This window comes from Meriones unguiculatus, chromosome 1, assembly GCF_030254825.1.
Source record: "Meriones unguiculatus strain TT.TT164.6M chromosome 1, Bangor_MerUng_6.1, whole genome shotgun sequence".
Taxonomy (NCBI): Eukaryota; Metazoa; Chordata; class Mammalia; order Rodentia; family Muridae; genus Meriones; species Meriones unguiculatus.
Window position 1 is genome coordinate 50,343,055 of NC_083349.1, and position 22,658 is coordinate 50,365,712.

General features: G+C 39.0%; 1 protein-coding gene across 12 annotated transcripts in view; it reads right to left on the minus strand.

Moving 5' to 3' along the window:
* Slc16a12 (solute carrier family 16 member 12) overlaps window positions 1-22,658 on the minus strand; it is a 79,387-nt gene that overhangs the window by 11,687 nt on the left and 45,042 nt on the right. For all 12 annotated transcript variants that reach the window (XM_060388458.1, XM_060388460.1, XM_060388465.1 and 9 more), the window contains one exon: window positions 10,316-10,566. In XM_060388458.1, coding sequence (XP_060244441.1) covers window positions 10,316-10,425 — 110 coding nt within the window. In that variant the 5' untranslated portion in view covers window positions 10,426-10,566. The remainder of the gene's footprint in view (window positions 1-10,315; window positions 10,567-22,658) is intronic.

Consider the following 22,658-nt stretch of genomic DNA (forward strand, 5'->3'; position numbering starts at 1 on the left):
TAGGAAACCAGAAGTTGACCACTGGGGCCATTCTGAGGAACCAGACAACACATGTTCTCTCATCAGAGAGCCTGCTAAGACCATGAAGATGGGAAGAGCACTGCTCTGAGAAAGTATCATGGGAAAAAAAGAAAGCATGTTAAGAACACAGTTTATTGTTCATCATCATCACCATCATTATTTTCTTTAAAGCTCTCACCTTTCTAAAGTGATATACAACTTTAAACTTGAAAAATGAAGACCAACTTATAAAAAACAAGCCTTAGAAATTTTATTTCTAATATTTGTACAAAGGCAGTAAACTGGTGACATGATGATGATGATGATGTATGAAATGAATATATTCTAGAGAACAATTTATTACAGACAAACATTGTAACTGAGCTGTTTAGCGTTAAGAGACTTACCTTAGTCTCTTTTTTGTTGCTGTAATAAGATACCATGATCAAGGTAACTTAGAGAAAAAAAGGTTCTTTCATATGTACTTGTATACATATATATACATATATATATATATATCACATGAGTATATGTAAAAAGCAAAGGGTAATGTTGAAAGTAAGTACCTACAGAGTGAGGCAATAGTTCAGCACTACATCATTTGGAAGTAGCCTAATACAGATTAATGTAATGACCTCATTTAGGGTCAGGCACCTTTAGAGATATACGACAACAAAGAAAGAGCACTGGCCTTATGACTTGAGGATAAGAGGTTAGCTGTCTTTTGGATATGTCCTAACTCCAACTCTTCAAGATGCATCAGCCATAGCCAGCTGGTATTCTGAGTCTTCCACCCCTCTGTAGTTGCTTCTAGGTAACAAGATGGGTGACGGAGAGATTGGGGAAGGAAGAGAACTTGGTGGGATTAGGGCAGCTGGGTTATCCAGTGCCAGCTTTATGAGCATATACTTTAAATAGTCACACTGAGCCTGGTATTCCAAAGCATGAACCCTAATTAATGCTCGGTTGTCATTGATTTAAAATTCTTAATGATCGTATCTTTGTAATTAGATTTATTACTGAAGTTCAGTGGAGAGACAGAGGTTTTTTTTCTATTTTTATTTATTTTATTTTTTAACTTTTATTGATTACACTTTATTCACTTTGTATCCCCCCCATAAACCCCACCCTCCTCCCCTCCTAATCCCACCGTCCCTCCCCCTTCTTCACACATGCCCCTCCCCAAGTCCACTGATAAGGGAGGTCTTCCTCTCCTTCCTTCTGATCTTAGTCTATCAGATCACATCAGGAGTGGCTGCATTGTCATCTTCTGTGGACTGGTAAGGCTGCTCCCCACTCAGGGGGAGGTGATCAAAGAGCAGGCCAATCAGATTATGTCAGAGGCAGTCCCTCGTCCCATTACTATGGAACCCACTTGGACACTAAACTGCCATGGGCTACATCTGTGCAGAGGTTCGTTCTAGTTTATCTCCATGCATGGTATTTGGTTGGAGTATGAGTCTCTGGAAAGACCCCTGGGTTCAAATTTTCTGGATGTGTTGCTCTCCTTGTGGAGTTCCTGTCCTCTCCAGACCTTACTGTTTCCCACTTCTTTCATAAGATTCCATGCACTCTGCCCAACAGTTGGCCATAAGTCTCAGCATCTGCTTTGATAGTCTGCAGGGCAGAGCCTTTCAGAGGCCCTCTGTAGCAGGTTCCTAACTTGTTTCTTGTTTTCTTCTTCATCTGATGTCCATCATCTTTGCCTTTCAGGATGAGGATTGAGCATTTTAGTCAGGGTCCTCCTTCTTGATTAGTTTCTTTAGATGTACAGATTTTAGTAGGTTTATCCTATATTATATGTCTATATGAGTGAATATATACCATATGTGTCTTTCTGCTTCTGGAACAACTCACTCAGGATGATCCTTTCCAGGTCCCACCATTTACCTGCAAATTTCATGATTTCCTTATTTCTCATTGCCGAGTAATATTCCATTGTGTAGATGTACCATAATTTCTGTATCCATTCTTCAGTTGAGGGGCATCTGGGCTGTTTCCAGCTTCTGGCTATTACAAATGAAGCTGCTACAAACATGGTTGAGCAAATGTCCTTATTGTGTACTTGAGCCTCTTTTGGATATATGCCTAGGAGTGGTATGGCTGGATCTTGAGAAAGCGCTATTCCTAATTGTCTGAGAAAGCACAAGATTGATTTCCAGAGTGGTTGTACAAGTTTACATTCCCACCAGCAATGGAGGAGGGTTCCCCTTTCTCCACAACCTTTCCAGCATGTGTTGTCACTTGAGCTTTTCATCTTGGCCATTCTGATGGGTGTAAGGTGAAATCTCAGGGTCTTTTGATTTGCATTTCCCTGATGGCTAATGAGGTTGAGAATTTCATTAAGTGTCTCTCTGCCATTCGATAATCCTCTATAGAGAATTCTCTGTTTAGCTCTGTTCCCCATTTTTTAATTGGATTACTTGGTTTGTTGCTTTTCAGCTTCTTTAGTTCTTTATATATACTAGATATTAGCCCTCTGTCAGATAAAGGGTTGGTGAAGATTCTTTCCCAATCTGTAGGTGGTCGCTTTGTTTTGATGACGGTGTCCTTTGCTTTACAGAAGCTTTTCAGTTTCATGAGGTCCCATTTATTGGTTGTTGCTCTTAGAGCCTGTGCTGTTGGTGTTCTGTTCAGAAAGTTGTCTCCTGTACCAATGAGTTCTAGGGTATTCCCCACTTTTTTTTCTAGCCGAATTAATGTGTCTGGTTTTATGTTGAGGTCTTTGATCCACTTGGACTTTAGTTTTGTGCAGGGTGATAAATATGGATCTATTTGCATTTTTCTACATGTAGATATACAGTTAGATCAGCACCATTTGTTGAAGATGCTATCTTTTTTCCACTGTATGGTTTTGGCATCTTTGTCAAAGATCAGGTGTCCTTATGTGTGTGGGTTTATTTCTGGGTCGTCTGTTCGGTTCCATTTATCCACCATTCTGTTTCTATGCCAGTACCATGCAGTTCTTATTACTGTTGCTGTATAGTACAGTTTAAGATCAGTGCTGGAGATACCTCCAGAAGATCTTTTATTGTAGAGGATTGTTTTAGCAATTCTGGGTTTCTTGTTATTTCATATGAAGTTGAGAATTTTTCTTTCAAGGTCTGTAAAGAATTGTGTTGGTAATTTGGTGGGAATCGCATTGAATCTGTAGATTGTTTTTGGTAAGATGGCCATTTTTACTATGTTAATCCTGCCAAGCCATGAGCATGGGAAATCTTTCCATCTTCTGATATCTTCTTCTAATTCTTTCTTCAAAGACTTGAAAATTTTTTTATACAAGTCTTTGACTTGCTTGGTTAGGGTTACACCAAGGTACTTTATGTCATTTGTGGCTATTGTGAAGGGTGTTGTTTCTCTAATTTCTTTATCAGCCCTTTTGTCTTTTGTATACAGGAGGGCTACTGATTTTTTTGAGTTAATTTTGTATCCGGCTACTTTGCTGAAGGTGTTTATCAGCTGTAGGAGTCCTCTGGTAAAATTTTGGGGGTCACTCATGTATATTATCATATCATCTGCAAATACTGATACTTTGACTTTTTCCTTTCCAATTTGTATCCCCTTGATCTCTTTCAACCAGACAGAAGTTTTATGTGAACACAGGATATGTATGTCTGTCACTCTTTGCGGCTCCATTTTCAGGGAGTGGTGGGGATATCTCATGAACACAGAATTCTGGTCGGCCTATAGTCCAAGAGAACTTAGTAAGATGCAAAGCTATCACATGAATACTTTGCATCCATGATAGTGATTACATGGGAGCCAAGAGGAAAGACCAAACAGCCCAAGAGAGGCCATGCTTTCTTTCTACACAAAAGCTTGTTAAAAAAAAAACAGAAAGAGGCAAAGGTACCCTAAAACTCACAATTCCAATCACCTATGGTGAAAATGGTGACACAGAGAAAGAGGACAAGAGGGTTACTCCTACTTCTGCTCCCTTTCAGAGTGTGCTTAATGAGAAAACATTAGGACCCAAGTTCAGATCCCCAGCACCCATGTAAAAACTCTGTGTGGCCTAATATGCTTTTAACACCGGTGGTAGGGAGATAAAGCCAGGCAGATCCCAGGGCCCTCTCTGTGCCTAAATGTGTTAGTAGATCGCACACATGCGCACGCACATGCACACACACGCACACACACACGCACACACACACCTGCATATAATACACATACAAATATAAAGAGATAGATGATAGATAGGTATATATATGAGAGGAGAACAGAAAGTAGTGAAAATGAGAATGATACGCAAAACTCAAATGAAAATAGTGGTGATAGCCATATCCAGCATTTCCACTGTTCTGTTGAAAATCAAATTCACATATGCAAGCTATAAGCCATGAGCTGTACAGGTTCAGTGGTTCTATACACAAGTCAGTGCTCACATTTGTATTTAAAATTGGCATTCTATAGCATAGATGATCAGTAATTTCATAATATCAATTTAACATTCCCATTTTTATTTTTGGTTAAATAGCACTAAATGCCAAAGGAACACCATAAAGACTTGAGAGAGACTAGTCAAGAAAGAAAAAATAATTTCCCATTATAGTTTGACAATGCTCCCCACCTTTTTTCTTTTTTAAACCAAAAGCTTTGCATTTTTATTTTGTGTTGAGCTCTTTGCCAATCCTGGTGTCAGAAAGCAGAAATGGAAATTTTATAGGTAGCAAAATCGTCAACCCACAGACAATGGTGTGGAATCTGGTGTTTGTGTTATAAAACAGAGGTAAATGCCTGGAGAAGGGATGGGAAAAAACCCCACAAAATTAGCAAAGAGAGTGGTCAAAGTGCTATAACCTAAGGCTTCCTTCCTCATCTAGGCCTGAAGGAATAGCCTGCCCTGTCTCCACCAATCATCAGAGATGGTGCCCTCTGGAGGACAGGCAGCTTCCTACAGGTGATGGGGGGGAGGCCTCTGATGGCTACAGCTGTGTGCTTCTGTATGTGCACTATTCAGCTGAGACCATGCTAATGTCACATCTCTGTGTTGACCACAGTCCTGTGCTTCTCCACAGTGTAGGCTGGCAGAATTGCTTCAGTCAAAAAGATGTGAAAAGTGCTCTTTCTCCACCCACTGATGTGAGAATCCAGACAACACTTTGTAATAGATCTGATGCAAAGTCAATAATCATGTCACAGGCTGGCAAACTGAAATGCAGGTAGTCTCCCTCGACAGCGCAGACAATGAGCACAAACCACCCAGACAACTGTATGACTTTAATTTGAATTAAAATGCTTAAGAAGTTCTTAAAAACATGAATTAATTGCAACTCCGTTATGCCAGTTTAATTCAGAGCAACAAGAGAAACAAGAACCTTCAATCCAGTACAAGAGCCCATCTGCTGATCCTGCTTCCTTCCCTGGATATGGATAGCAAGAACACTCACTAATAAATATCTGCAAAAGAGGCTATCAGCAGAGCAAACAGAGAACACAGAAAATGGGAGAGAAATTCTCACCAGCCATACTTCAGACACGGGGCTAATAAGAGTGTGTGAAGAACTGCAGGAAAAAAAAAGTACAAAGTGCTAATCAGCAAATGAACCCAGAAGATGAGAAGTTTTCAAAAGAAGAGACCCAGATGGCCAATAAGTATTTTTTTTTTTTGAGAAGAATTCAACATCCCTAGTCATCAGGAAAGTGCAAGTCAAAACTTCTTTGCAATGACCGCTTATCTTAGACAGCAATCTGACAAGCATCTGCAAGACTGTAGATAAAGAGGAATGCTTGTTCACTGCCAGTGGGAGTGTAAACTAGTACAACCATTGTGAGAATTAGTAGGGCAGTTCCTCATATGAGCCAGCTATACTACACCTGTGCATACAACAACGCCCAAACGCCATGGCCTAGCACAGAGATACCTTCACAAGCACGTTCATAGCTGCTGTACACACAATAGCAAGGAAAAGCAACCAATGAGTGAATGAGGAAAATGTGGCACACATACCCAATGGAATTTCAGCTATAAAGAAATAGGAAACTTGCAGGAAGCGAATGGATCTGGAAAAGTATAATGTTAAGCAAGGTGACCCAAACTCAGAAAGACAAATGCCACCAACTCCTGCACCAAATGTCCCCAGACCTTGTCAATAAACCTTGGAAACCAAAATGAGCCTGGCTGATGACAAGTGATCTAATCATCAAGTCTTCCAATCCCTCTCCAGAGCATTCAGATTCCTCTGTGGGTCTCACTCCCCCTTAGTGTTTGTTCATATTGACTCTAGCACCTTTCCCCTGAACTGTAGCTCACAGCTCCTAAGTGATGTTTCTGAATTCACACTTGGCTGGCTTTAGTACATTCTGCAAACAGTGGTCAAAGGGACCTTCCTAGAATACAAATTGGATCCTGGCATTTCAAACATTTTAGCCTGACTTATAAGGCTGCATGAGCTGGCCTTTTTTTTTTTTTTTTTTTGTCTGTGTTCCTTTCTTCCTTTCTGTTGGATACTTCACTTCAGCCATACTGAACATAGGTCTACCTCTGTCAACATGCTCCCTGTGTTTTACACACTTCTAAACATTATTGTTGTTTTCTATGACCTGGGTCAAAATTATAGCGTTGTTTGTAACAGCAGAAGCAAGAAAACAATATAAAATCCCATCAACAAAATGTAGACACAAGCATGTAATAAAATTTTAAGCAGCTATTTTTCAACGAGATGGAATCGTGTTTGTTGATATAGTACAATCTCAGGAGAAATTATTAAGGGGGTGAGGTGATCTTGCTTATGTAATTGACAGCAATGTACATTTGTGTTAGCTCAAGGCTGAGGGAGCTTTTGTTTTAATTTTGAGACTGAACTTTAAAAAATATTGTTAAGATTAATTTTTAGGCAGTAGAATTAAGTCAGAAAGTAAGAAAGGAAAATATTTTCAACATGTTTGAATTTTGTCATCTGAGTACAAGATATTTTGCCTGAAGGTGTATTTTTAAATAGAAAGCAAGAAGTGGCTGTCCTGTAGATGCTGATTATCTATTAGACAGATCGCCTTGGCTTGCTTTTCATATTCTCATCTCCAATTCTCTTGGCCGCTTCTTGGTTTGTGACATTTAGATTCCTGGGATGGCTAAATCACCACACTTCCTCATCTGCCTTTATTCTGCTCAAGTATTCTTCTCTTAGCCTCTTCTGTTGACCTCTTTCTGGTACTCGGCCTTGGCTGCCAGTCACTACCTTCTTTTCTGATTTTTGACTGAATGTTTGGCAGTTAAGAGTGGTGAGTGTTAGTATTTATATAAAAATGTCATGCACACAACAGATCTTATATTTAAAGAGTTTATTTGGGGGAAGGGAAGCAGAAGAGAGTTAGGGCTTGAGTGAGCCATAATGGGAGCAAGAGAGAGAGAGATGGGGGAGGATACTACCCAACAGAGAAAGAAGAGAGCAAGAGAGAGAGGAGATGGCCAGTTGGTTCTTTTATAGCTTGCATCTGCCAGGTGCATCTGCCACACACATAGCAGGCGACACATGATGACATCACAGGTTACTAGGCAACCCAGAAGCAGGCTGCCTAAATGCTAACAGTGGGGAAGGGCAGACACTGATGCAGGCTGAGATGTATTTCTCCTTCATTTCTGTCAGGACAAATTATTTCTATCCTTTAAGATTTCACTCTAAGGACTTCTCTAGAAAATCCACCCTGAATCTCCAGGCCTGACTTTGTCTCTCTGATAATCTTATTTTAATTCTGTATTAACCAAAGTTAACATAACTTCTTGATTACCTACATCAGGAGTTTGGAAGACCATCCATAAATGGGTGGTTTGTCTTACGGTGTTGAATCCCTTGACTATCACCAAAAGTCATCAAACGTAGTATAACTTCGGTCAATACAGGTATTCTTATTTGTATTTCAGTTAATTGTGCATGAATCTACCATAAGACACCCAATCTATCCATGGTTTTATAAGCTGCTAGTGCAAAGTCATATCTTCAATGAATGTGAGATAGCCATCCGTGGAACCGATTTTAAATGAATTAAAATTGAAACTTAAAAGTAAAACCTACAAAAGATAAAAGACTTTCAACTTTTGGTGGTATTCAATGGATTCAACACCCTACCGATTATGACAAGCCATCCATTGATTGATGGTCTTCCAGACTCCTGAAGCAGATCATATATATATATATATATATATATATATATATATATATATATATGAACTTCTACTTCAAGCTCCTTTTGTAGTTCAAGAAAGTTCAGTGAATGCATACAGTCATTCTTGTGGAGCTGTTTGTACGGGAATTGGTGTAATATCTCCTATGGCTGATTATCAACCAAACAAAGAGAGTAAAGACCATCTGTAAAGCAAACTTAGAGAGATGCCTCCCCGTGGTACCATGACTTATTATCATTGACATGACAGCTCCTTGGATCAGAGGTAACCACCTTCAGACAATACTTACTAAGGCATTTTTAAAAACCTGTGTCTAATGCTACAGTAGCTCTTGATGACACTGCAGATATGCTAAAAAGTGTCCATGGTGATCAGAAATATATGTATGGGAATAGGATAAGAAGGCATTTAGTTATATTCTAGAAAAAGCAACAGTGAGTTCTGTGTGTGTGTGTGTGCACTTTAAGCATCGGTAGATGATGAATGTGTGTGCTGTAGCAAAAAGCAAGGTAAATTTTTTAAAAAAATTAAGTCGCTGTTCATCTCTGTCCTGGTAGCCATAGGAATAGGTCACTTGGTCCTCTTATTAAGCAAGGATGAACATGCCCAGTTCACCTAAACCACAAGCGCATACATGTGATTGACAGAAGTGTCTCAGTATTGCAACCAGGAGCACTATAGACAACCTTGTGAATGCAGATTCATCCTGAAGACTTGACTGTGCAGAATGCTGCAGCATAAGCCCTCTCTATAATGCAATGAGCCTACTTCCAGAACTTCACTCATACAGAACTAATAGAACTTTCTGCTTACAAGAAGCTACACAAGCACACACACAAATGTCTTTTTAATTCCACCTGACACTCAGAATATTGAAGGAAGAAAACTCAGAATCAGCATCAAATTATTTTTTAAAAAATCTATAATTTATTAGGACAAACCTTAATGATGGCAAATATGAGGCCCCTTGCAGTATGTATGCTAGTAGGCACGTTTCAGTATCTTCTTCATTTATAATATTATCAAATAAAGTTTTTATCACAAATACTTTCTTGTTCTGTATAAAATGTATTGCCAGAGAAGAGAAACTTACTTCCCTTTGGACAAAAGTGAGGAAAGAGCAATCCTCTGCATATCAGAAGCATTAATTCATAGATACATGAAATGAACTAGTTGAAGATTAAAGTATGTTGAGTACTGTGCCTCTGGAGGAAAATCAAACGAGAATGAAAGTGTCACTGTATAAAGTTGCTTTTCTTCAACCTAAAATCCAGCCACCATCACCACAGCCAAAATACAACGTGAAGTACATGAATTTGAATTCTAGTTTTGATGCCTGCAAGTCTCAATAATTAACAAACAAAAGGTTTTTCAATGATTTTTTTTTTGAAGTTTCATAGTTTCCCTCCTGAGAGGGTATAGATTCTAAACCTATACAGGCTTGAGTTCAATTATGATGTGTTCACAAACCAACTGTAAACTTCGTAACCATATTTCAATCTTGAATAATTTTTTCTTATTCCTTTGTTGCAGGCTTGAAGATATACTGTACTCTCTAGTCTTTTGACATTGTATTTTCTTATTACGGGTTATGAATCATAAATTTAATTGCTTCCACTACAACATCTTAATGATTAATACTTATCCTAATTAAGATTTCTCATTAATAATTTATGTAAGAAAAACAGACTTATAAAGATAATCTTATACATTCCTAAGGCTAACTCAGCTTACGATTAACAATCTTTTGGGGTGTGCATTCAGCAATTCTTTAAGATCCCTAGAAAAGTGATTTTTTTTTTAATGAAAATACCATAGGAAAGTATTCCTGCTCTCATTAAAAAATCAGAACAATTCTCATGTTATTCTATATAGAATGAGTTTATGTGTTTCACATTAAAACAGGTGCAATATGGAGAGTGGGAAAAATATGTATCACACATTTCCACATTTTGTAGAGCTACACATGAAGACAAATGTCTGGATTAGATTTTGTTCAACATACACAAAAACTCCTAAGCGTCCTAACATATGTCAGATACTGGGGAAGAGAACACTCTTCAGGACTCTGTAGCATTGCCCTATCCTAACCTGCAAAGGAAAAGCTACATGAACGGCACACAAAATGATGTGAGATCATCCTTAACAAATGGCATGAAGTTGTCCTTAACAAACCAAGAAAGACCCACTTACCTGGTGACTGCCCTGGTGCAGATGGTAACAAGAAAACAGCCAGCCACAATCATCCAGCCCCAGCCTCCATCAGGAGGGGATGCCGAGCCAGCTCTGGTTATCTTTGCCATGCTGCCAATTCTGGATTTCTTCTTTTTCGAGGTTACTTCAGCAGTAGTAATTTATGATCTTGAATGTTTGCTACCCAGTCACTTCCTGTTGATATTCAAAGTTGGTACAGGATGCTACCTGGCGCAGGGGTTACTGGCCATCTAAAGTGAAAACAAGGACATGCTTTTATTCCATTGCCTTGTCCAAAGGTATATTTTCACTAGGTAAGAAATTATTGGTCTCCTATTAATATGATTATTTATAACTATGAACACCGGGTCACGGTATGGACCAACAGTTATTCTGTTTTTTGAATGTAAAAAGGTTTGTTCACCATCCTTAAAAAGTTACTATTCCTTCACAAAATTCTTTTTTTCTATTTTTTCTTTCTTTTATATCAATTACAGTTTATTCACTTTGTATCCCAGCTATAGCTCTCTCCCTCATTCCCTCCCAATCCCACTCTCCCTCCCTCATCTACTCCCATATCCCTCCCCCAAGTCCACTGATAGGGGAGGTCCTCCTCTCCTTCCATCTGACCCTAGTCTATCAGGTCTCATTAGGATTGGTTTGCATTGTCTTCCTTGTGGTGTGTTAAAACTGCTCCCCCATCAGGGGGAGGTGATCCAAGAACCAGCCACTGAGTTCATGTCAGAGACAGGAACCCTCTTGGAGAACCCACTTGGAGACTGAGCTGTCATGGGCTACATCTATGCAGGGGTTCTAGGTTATCTCCATGCATGGTCCTTTATTGGAATATCAGTCTCAGAAAAGACCCCTGTACCCAGATTTCTTGGTTCTGTTGCTCTCCTTATGGAGCTCCTGTCCCCTCCAGATCTTTCTAAGACCCCTTCTTTCATAAGATTCCCTGTTTTCTGCTCATCAAAGCTGATGAGCCTCAGCATCTGCTGATACCCTGCTAGACAGAGTCTTTCAGAGGCCCTCTGTGGTAGGCTCCTGTCTTGTTTCCTCTTTTCTCCCTCTTCTGATGTCTGTCCCGTTTGCCTTTCTGAGTGAGGATTGATCATCTTTCCCAGGGTCCTTCTTGCTTAGCTTCTTTAGGTGTACAGATTTTAGTATGTTTATCCTATATCATATGTCTAATATCCACTCACATGGTATATAAGTGAGTATATACCATGTGTGTCTTTGTGCTTCTGGGATACTTCACTCAGGATGATCCTTTCTAGATCCCACTTTTGCCTACAAATTTCATGATTTCCTTGCTTTTAATTGCTGAGTAGTATTCCATTGTGTAAATGTACCACAATTTCTCTATCCATTCCTCAGTTGAGGAGCACGTGGGTTGTTTCCAGGTTCTGGCTATTATGAATAAAGCTGCTATGAACATGGTTGAGCAAATAGAACAAAAAGTAAGGAAGAGCCTTAAACTCACTGACACTGGAGACAACTTCCTGAACAGAACACCAACAGCAACAATTAATTGTTGGTCTAAGATCAACAATTAATAATGAGACCTCAGAAATCTGAAAAGCTTATGTAAAGCAAAGGACACTGTTATCAGAACAAAACACAGCCTACAGACTGGGAAAGGATCTTCACCAACCCTATATCTGACAGAGGGCTGATATCCAGAATATATAAAGAACTCAAGAAGTTAAAAAGCAACAAATCAAGTAATCCAATTAAAAAATGGGGAACAGAGCTAAACAGAGAATTCTCTATAGAGGGATATCGAATGGTGGGCAAGGAAACACTTAAAGAAATGTTCATCATCCTTAGTCATCAGGAAAATGCAAATCAAAACGACCCTGAGATTTCATCTTATACCCATCAGAATGGCTAATATCAAAAACTCAAGGGATGATGCATGCTGGAGAGGATGTGGAGAAAGGGGAACCCTCCTCCATTGCTGGTGGGAATGTAAACTTGTACAACCACTCTGGAAATCAATCTGGAACTTTCTCAGACAATTAGGAATAGTGCTTCCTCAAGATCCAGCTATACTACTCCTAGGCATATATCCAAAATATGCTCAAGTACACAACAAGGACATTTGCACAAAATTATTAATGAAAAAAAAAAAGCCAAGGAAATTACAACAGTGGCTTATGCCAAACCAAAAATAAACATCTAATGTAATATAAACTTTAAAAAAAATTAAGAAAGGCAATGTGTATATGGAGCACCTTTAAATTATTTCCACAACACACCTACAACTTAAATTTTAAGACAGATATAAATAATAGCACAACTTAATGTATACTTATGTCTAAGTATTATATTTATTTCTATTATATTAGAAAAACATGACAAAACTACAGACACCATTGTATAGCAATCATCAATTTTCGCATACAGCAGAAATTTTAGTCTTTCCATCTGGACTTCCTTGTATGGTTGAAAGCATTCACCATCACTGCTGAAGAGAAGGAAAAACAGTAAGGGAGAGACAGCAGTGTGCTTGCCAAAGTGACTCTGTCATCAGCCAAACCAAGGAATGAAGCTAAGAAGAGTTCCACAGCCCCAGCCTGTAGAACGGATTCAGACAAAGAAAACATGTATGTCACAGAACACAGTTGTAAATATGCTACCATATTAATTCCATCTCCACAAAGTACCTGTACTACAAGGCAAAGCGAAGGGCAATACAGCCAAGGGGACCTTTCCTATCAGAAATGATTTTATTTACTTTGGAATGCTTGTATTTTCTTTTAATGTTTTCTTAAATCATTCACAGAATATGCTTTAGGTAAAAAATTTCAAAGATAAATCACCGAAAATAAAGTTTAAAAAGTGAGAGAAAAAAAAACTTAAGATCATAATTTAAAGCCAATATAGTGGCATATAGAAGAAAGTTTAAAAATTTTAAATATATTTTTTAAGTATTAGCTTTAATTACTACCAACTCAAAGTGGCCAAACTGAATGCTTTGTTAATCCTTTATTCATACTGAGTGAACATTATATTGGGATATGTGTATTTATAGATGTGGAAAGAAACTCATACTTCAGCATGCATTGGGGTCATAGTGACAGAGTAACAGGACATTGTGTAGCATTTTCAATGCTTCTGATTTTTTTCCTTTTCCTTTTCCTTTTCTTTGTTTGTTTCTTTTGTGTGTGTGCAATATTGGGTACTGAACCCAGGGTACGATAGACAGGTACTTTACCACTGACCTACAGCTCCAGTCCTCACAGGCCCTAGGTTTTTAAGTCTCTAATTGAGGAGTATTATTGCCTACTGCCCTCCTAGTCACACCCTCTGGCTACAGGACAAATGATGCAAAGCTCAACACAGTAAGTGACACACTACAGAGCTTCTGGTCTCTTCAAAAGATACCAACCCAGACGACGGGGAAAGAAAGTGTAGAGACAGGCTGACACGGGCTGTCAGGTGAGTGGGTGTGGAGGCAGAGGGAACCCCACTCAGTTCCTTCCTTCACTCGGCATTTCTCTAATACTTAGCTTTGTGAACCAGCTTTGCCCTAACCCTTAGTAATCGCTCTCCTCATTTCCTCTTTCTTTCATTTTCTTCCTTCTTTTTCTATTCTCTTCTGTTCTAGTCTATTCCCTTCGAAGCCTATCTGTTTTCTTTTTCTTTCTATTTATTCTTCTCATTACATTACATCCCAATCACAGTTTCCCTCATTTCTTTTTTCCCTCTTTTTTTTCTTTTCATTCTAACCTTAGCTGGTGCCACCTTATCTCCTTCCTTCTTTATTGCTCCCACATCTATTTACTTGTCTCTGTACTATTTTCTCTATTGTCCTAATACTCATCACTAGTCTGAAGACTAAAGAAAGGATATTAATATTGAAAGCGGCAAGATAGTAGTATCTAGCCTTAAATAAAGACAAACCCATCATAGTAACAACAGATGTACCAACAAGAAGTTAGAAGCCAGGAGGATATAGAATGATGTATTTCTGGATTTTTCCAATCCATGGAGTCTAGGATAGGCAGGAGCCCATCACAAAACTTTATATTTAAAACATTATGAGTTTCTTCTTTGTGGTTCTTTTCTTTTCCCTTTGAAGAAAGAAAAAAGTACACAGAAGATATTTACAATAGACACCAATCGAATTCAGGGGATAACTGGGACACAGTTTAAAAACCTATATTCAGTAAGTTGGAAAAATATAAGGGAAGTGAGAATATTCCATATATTTCACATATAAACTACTAATATTAAACTAAAAGAATATGAGCAATTTAAACAGATAATTTATGAGCAACAATAAGGAGTAATGAAAGGCTTCCAACTAAAGAAGCACAGGTGCAGATGAATTCACAGATGCATTCTGTCAGAGCTCTATAGCACTAGCCATGTTCCTAAATCATTGCATAAAACAGAAAGGGAATGATGCTACCAAACTCATTTCATTAGTTTGATTTCCATACCATAAAGGACAAAACAAAGGAAATTATAAGCCCAACTCTCTGATACATATGGATGAAAATAGTCTCAATAAAATACTTTTAAGCTGAATTCAACCACACATTCTATCATTCAGCATACATACCATGATGGCTTCATTCTAGAGAATGCAAGTGTGATTCAGCATATGGAAATCAATAAATGTAATATAGGCTGAGGGACACAAGTCATGCTGTGAAATGGCACTCAGCGAAGTTAAACAACCCTTCATGATGAAATACTTGAAGATGGGAAACATACATCAATCTAATAAAAGCTACAAAATACCAACCTTCAGCCAACATTATATGCATGAGGTGGGGGAGTAATTCGAAGTATTTCACTTAGAATCACAAGACGAGGATGTGTACTTTTGCCACTTTTATTTATAATGTTTGACACCTTGCCTAAAGCAATGAGACAAGACGAAGGAAATAAAAGGATATAATCAGCAAAGAAAAAAGTCAATGCAGGTGATACTGTTCTATATGTGAGACTCTGAAGAGCCCTTTAGAAAATTTAGGGCAGATAAACATTTTCAGAAAAGTGGCAGGCTACAAAATTATCATACAAAAATCAGTAGCTAAAAGAAAACAATCAGCGGCTTCTTAGACAAGAGCAAACATGCCGAAAAGGAAATGAGGGAGATAATCCTAGTTCACAAATCCCTGAAAACACCTTGAAATAAAGCTAACCAAGGAAGTGGAGGACCTCTTCAATTAAAATTTTTAGAACACTGAAGAAGGACATTGAAAATACTGGAAGGCTGAAAGATCTCTCATGCTCATGAATTAGAAGAAACGGTATAGTGAACATGGCCAAATTACCAAAAGTAATTTATACATTCAGTGCACTCCCCATCAAAACCTCAATGACATTCTTTACAAAACTAGGAGAGGACAAATCCATATGGGAGCATAGAAAAGCCCTAATAGTCAGAGAAATTCCAAGTGAAAAAGGACGATGTTGGTGGTACCATAACATCTGATTCGATGCTAAACCACAGAACACAGCAACATAAATGGCTACTGGCAAGAAAAAAAAAAAACCTACACATGGATATCAGTGGAGTATTAAAAAGCATGCAGAATTACATCCATGGGTTTATAGCCAACGAATTTTTGATACAGGTGTAAAAAAATGTACGTGGAAAGGAAAGCCTCCTCAACAAATGGCACTGGGAAAACTGGATGTCCGCACTCAGGGGGTTTGATATTAACATTATATAAAGATCTTGAAAAAAACCTACCTCCAATCCAAACAATTCAGTCAATAAATAGGCTAATGAAGTAAACAAGAAGCCTTTAAAAAGATGAAGTATTCAGCATTCTTAATGCCATCAGAAAAAAAAATGCAATTTCAAATGATTTTGACATTCTTGTCTTGCCCCAGTCAGAATGGCCACCATTAAGAACACAACAATGTTGATGGAGATGCAAAGGAAAATTAAGCCATTTACACTGTTGGTGGGGATGAGAATTAATCCAGTCACTGAGAGAATCGGTACAGAGTCCTAAAAAACTAAAGCCAAAACTGCCATGCCATCTAGCTATGCTACTCTTGGGAGTATGCCAATGCAAACTAAGTGAGCAGAGGTAGAGATACTTGCTCATGAGTGTGATGCACTGTTCACAATAGCCTAGTAATGGGACCAGACCAGGAACCCATCAGGAAAAGAACGGATCCAGTAAGTGTGACACAAAAGATGAATACTGCTTGTTTTCTCTCGTATGTGAATCAAAGTTTCTTACAGATACATAAAGGTCATATATGCATGTGTGACATGAAAGTAGAAGTGGGACCATCTAGGGGAAGAAAGGGACCTCACAGAAGGGAAAAGGAAGAAAAAGTGTGGATACACTATATACTTGTAATAAAGATCCTTAGGAAACTTATCATTATGAATAATTAATAAGTAAATGGCAATACAATTTACTTTAAAAAAAAAAACCTGTTCATAAGGAACACTAACAAAATGCAAAACTGTATAAATCTGAGGCTGGAGAGATATTTCAGCCATTGAAAGCAAAGGTTCACAACCAAACACCAACATCAAAGCCCGTGTCTCCCATTTGCCTTCCCTTTCCTACAGTGGCACAATGGTGCAGGGCCTTAATTAAAGGAAAAGCACATCTTTAAAAGAGCAAACACAATTGTATAAATCCAAATAAATTTCAGCAACACTCCTCATCATGCTGTAGTACCAACATGATAGTTGAAGGTCTACTGTGAGGTCAAAGTTAACCTGGGTGACTGTAGGGCAAGGAATACCCTCACGAGGACTCCAGGGAAGGCAAAGCAACACTCTAGGAGCGTTCAGCTGCAACACAGTTCCTCGCCATTTCTCCTGAAGAACAGTCGTCAGGAACAAACGCTAGTCGACCCCTCTCACAATGGTGACCCTTCCTCTCAGAAAACCCTTTGCTGATGTATCTGAGCATGAATGGCAGCGGGTATCTCTGGAAGACTTAGGATAATACAGTTGGACACCTGCCCTGGGGATTTCAAATTTCTTACTGGCATTTCTGTCAACAAGATCTCCACACAATGCTGAAACATGACAAAGGAAGAGAGGAGGGGCCCCTACGAGGTTAGAATTCTGCTTATTTCTGCTCACAAAACAATGCATTTGAGTTTCCCTCAGAACAGGTCTTTTAACTGATGTGTCTTCCCAAAGAAATGTGCAGGCTCAGCACAGTGAAGCTAGCTTCCTGGAGACTTTGAAGTAGCCAGCAGTTCCCATCATATTAACTTGACCATTCTGGTAAATGATTAACCTACCAAATATTTGCCAAAAGCCGGGGGGAGATCTTTTACTCAGTCACCAGCATACCTAAAATGGTAAACAAAGGATACATCCTATTCTGCCTTCAGAAATATTTTTCTCACCCAGAAGCTGTATTAGAATGTCCTTCTAAAACTATCGCTTTCAGTACAAATGGGAATATAGTTCCAATTCACTTCATCTTTTTGGCACTTTAAAGAATTTACTCGTTTGCAAAGAGCTGCTAACACTCACCAACTTCACTCTAAAGCACTACACTGTGGGGAGGGGTGCATCTCTTTCCTGTTACCCTCAGTGGTCTTTTTTATCTATAGGAAATGTGCAAATTCATGCATGCATCAGCAGGAAACGTGGTCCGGGAGTCTCTCGTTTTGGAATCTCGAAACAGTCACTTTCCATTGCTTTCCTTCCTCCGTGTCTCCTAATTCCCAGTGCCTCACCTGTTAGAAGTATGCTTCCTAGTTTGCAGCCATCACAGAGGTGAAAGGTTATGATGGAACATTGCTGAGAGGGGAATCAAGATGACAGCGATGGCTGTGTCTAAGTGGCCCTGCTCGGCGGTGTGACCCTGACTAAATCACTTCCTCTCTGCCACCATTTCCTAACTTACAAAAACAGGATGCTGAATGACGACTGAGACCTAGTCTCTAATTCAGGTGGCCGGTTGTGGTTAAGTCAGCTTTTTGTCTCTGTGTGCAAATGAGAAAAACAAGTCAAATGAGGGAAAATTAATGATGGTTCATGGTTTTAGTTCATGGTTGGCTAGTTTCATTGCTTTTAAGCCTGTGAGGCAGAACAGTATGGCAAGGACGGTGTGGTAGAAAAAAGTTGCTCATCTCATGCTGCTCAGGAAGGGAGGGAAGAGAAAGAGAGACAGAGACAGAGATACAAAGAGAGACAGAAAGAGACACACTACACAGTGCCCAGTGACTTGCTTCCTCCTCCTAGGTTCTGCCTGCTAGGAGCGTATTCGGCTATGAACACATCGTGTTAAAGCTAGCAAGTTCATGAACCATCACTCTCAAAAACATTACTGGCTGGGAACCAAGCCCTAAACATATAAGCCTCTTTGGAAGATACTTCATATCCAAACCAGAACACTAAGTTCACCTTTTTGTCAGTCTCCTAGCAAAGTGAACACTGTCTACAAACTCAAAATAGCTTCATTCTTCGTTAGTACTTAAAAAAATGTGAAATTTCCTGTCTGACTCAGTTTTCAGCATTTATAAAGTATTCCGATTATATAGGCAGTAATTTTGAAGTAATTCATGATACACTGCCCCTCATGATAAACTCATGATAAATGCCCAGTTGCATTCGATTTTCTATCATTAAGGCTGAGCCAAGAGGCACATAAATGTAGAAATAAATATAGAAATGAGAAGAAGTCCTGTCTAGAATAGTTATGTCTTCAGACAAAGAACCCTTGGAACATCTTATGGGTAAGTTGCCACCATCGAGAAAGGAAAAGTAGCCAACACAGGGTATAAAAGAAGTGAGATTTTTAAAGTGAAGAATAGCAAATTGCCCACATTTCTCTGAACAGCATGGGTTTCCCTTTCTCCTCATCTTGACTGGAGGCAAGCATGTGGTGAGGCAAAGAGAGAATTAACAGATTAACTTACGGGGGATGCTGAAACCGTGGGAACACATGGCTTTTCTGGGTACCCTGTATTGGGTTCAAACAAAGAAATAAAGCCAGTGTCTATACAGTGCCCCTCAAATACATGACCTGGACGTTCTGTATTCTCAGTGGAGGCACAGGTAGTAGGTAGGTGAGGCAAGCCACAGCCATGGCAAAGAGAGAAAGGCGATTCAGTGGCAAACACACTGAAGCAAATGGGAATTATGGCTGCTTATGAAGGGACTCTTGTGAGGAGACAGAGAATGTATCCATGCTCCAGCCATACAGAATACAAACCAGAGATCCCCCCAGGGGCAGATCCCAATACCTAGACACTAGCAAGATGAATCATTTTATAATGAATTTCAAGGGACCCAAAGGGCGCTAGGTGACCAATGAGGAAGAAAGCTGCACGGGCTTACAAGAACTTAGGAAACAACCAGGAACCTAACGAACACCATCTCCACCACCACAGTGATAGTACATGTGTTCCTCCTAAACCAGACACTCTAAGGAAACAAGAGAGGAGAAAAACACCCCATGCAAGGAGCCAATCTGCACATGGTGAATAATGCCCAAGAAAGACTGCTCGTGGGCAAATAGATCAAACTCTTCAAGACGGTTAAAAATGTGTAAAATTGAGAAATAATTTACATATAATAAAACACACTTTAAATGGTTTATTGTATTGTGATTCATGTGTATGTAAGTATGTGTATATGTGTGTATGTGTGTTTATGCATTTCTGTTTTGTGTATGTGTGTCTGAGTGGGTGAACGTGTGTGTGTGTGTGTGTGCATGCGTGTGTTGTGTGTATGAACTCACAACAGACTCCCTGGAACTGGAGTTACAGGCACGTGTGAGCCACCGTGAGGGTGTTAGGAACTGAACTCTGGTCCTCTAGCCAGTGCTGTTAACTCCGGAGCCAACTCCCCAGCTGCCAAAAACACACTCTTTTAAAGACCACATTTCAATGTGTTTGGCAAATGTATATACATTTGCCCGAGCACATGACCATAATCATGACATGGGACATTTTACCACCAGCTAATTAATGTTCCATCATGCCCCCATGAACTAACTCAAGCATAAGGTGAGCACCGATTTGCTTCTATCAGTACGGACTGATTTGTCTGCTAAGAATTTCATACAATACAGGACTTTTTTGTTTTAAGTTCAAGGGCTTAAACTTGGACCTCATCTATGTTAAGCAAGACTGAGCTACATCTCTAGAACCTTTTTACAATATTTCCAGCTTCGTTCCTTTTGTTTTTTCCACAGCTGATTCTATTTTGTTGCTCATTGGTAGCCGGTATTATGGAGCCATTATAGTTTGTCTTTTCCTTTCCCTATGATGGACGTTAGTGTTGGCTTCAGTTTTAGACCATTGTAAATAAAAGTGTCAAGTGTGTACAAGTGTTTTGTGGACATGTTTTATTTTCTGGAGTATATTTCTAGGAATGAAACTGCTGAGCCTTACATAAGTAATACCTTTGCTTCAGAAGAAACTGTCAAACCACTTGAGATGACTTCATGATATTGCAACAACATAGTGCATTCCAATGACCTCTCATTCTTTTTTTACTTTTTAAAAAAATTTATTAATTACAGTTTATTCACTTTGTATCTCAGCTGTAGCCCCCATCCACATCCCCTCCTAATCCCACCCTCTCTCCCTCTTCTCCAATGCCCCTTCCCCAGTCCAATGATAGGGGAGGTCTTCCTCCACTTCTATCTGACCATAGTCTATCAGGTCTCTTCAGCACTGGCTTCTTTGTCTTCCTCTGTGTCCTGGCAAGGCTGCTCCCACCTCAGGTGGAGGTGATCCAAGAGCCAGCCCATCTGTTCATGTCAGAGATGGTCCCTGGTCCTATTATTGGGAAACCCTCTTAGATACTGAGTTGCCTTGGGCTACTTCTGTGCAGAGGTTCTAAGTTATCTCCATGCACGGTCCTTGTTTGGAGTATCAGTCTTAGTCTCCCTGTGCCCAGATTTTTTGGTTCTGTTGCTCCTTTTGTGGAGCTCCTGTTCCCTCCAGGCTCTTTCAATCTTCCCCTTTTTTCATAAGATTCCCTGCACTCTGCCCAAAGTTTGGCAATGCATCTCAGCATATGTTTTGATACCCTGCTTGGTGAAGTCTTTCAGAGGGCATCTGTGAGAGGTTCCTGCCCTGTTCCCAGCTTTCTCCCTCTTCCAATGCCTGTCTCATTTGCCTTTCTGAGTGAAGACCTCTCTTGTTATTGAGATATGTATATTTCAGCTGTGCTAGTATAGTTAATGATCTTGTCTTCATTCAGATTTGTACTTCCCTGGTGACTAATGCTGTTAACTGCCTTCCACATAATAATTAACTACTCATAAATCTTGTTGTATGAGTCACCTACCTATTAACACGCTAATATCTTATTTTAATGAGAAGCAAGATTTCTTTATCCTAGATATAAATTAATGTGTTACAAATATTTCCTCACAGTTCATGGCTTGTTCATCCCATCGTGCTACATTTTGATGAGCAAACATTATTCATTTCAATTAATTATAATTTATTATTATTACTTTTATACATAATTCTATTTTATGTCAATGGTAAACAATTAAAAATTAGAATTTAGGGAATGGAAAGATGGATCAGGGGTTAAGAATACTGACTGTTCTTCTAGAAGACCTAAGTTTTATTTCTAGTACTCACATGATGGCTCACAACTATCTGTAACCCCAGTTTAGGGGAGCTAACCTCATCTGGCCATGGAAGCACCAAGCACCCACATGATATACAGACATACATGAAGATAAAATGCTCATACACATATAATAATAATAACAAAAACAATAAGAATACTTTTAAAGATTTACCTAAAAGTTGTAGTTAAACTACTACTTTATAAAAGCTGAAGAATTAGAAAAGCTTAGGAATGAATTTCTCACAATATATATACATAATACTTATTCCAATGACCTAGAAAACTAGAAACAGAATGGAGAGAAATTTAAGGAGGCCTGAGAGACAGAGAAATAGAAAAACCATGTTTACTGATTACAAGACTTGGGGAATATCATCACTTCTGAAATTGACTAATATAATTCCAATGAAATCCCAACCAAAATGTCAATAATCTCTTTTTAATAGAGGATGGCAAGCAGATTCTAAAATTTGCAAGCAAATAAGAAAGATCTATAGAAGTCAAATAAATTTTAAGGGAAAGAGCAGGGCCTGGAGAGTTGGCTCTGCACATAACAGGACTTGTTGCTGTTGCAGAGAACCTGGGTTCAGTTCTAGCACCTATGTGGTGGCTCAAAACGGTCTGTAATTCCAGTACTAGGGAATCCAACACCCTCTTGTGGCCTCTGTGGACCTAAGGCATACATTTGGTGCCCAGACATGCATGCAGGCAAAACACTAATACACATAAAATAAAAATAAATACTTTCTGAAAAGAATGAACACCAGTGGCAACATACCAACT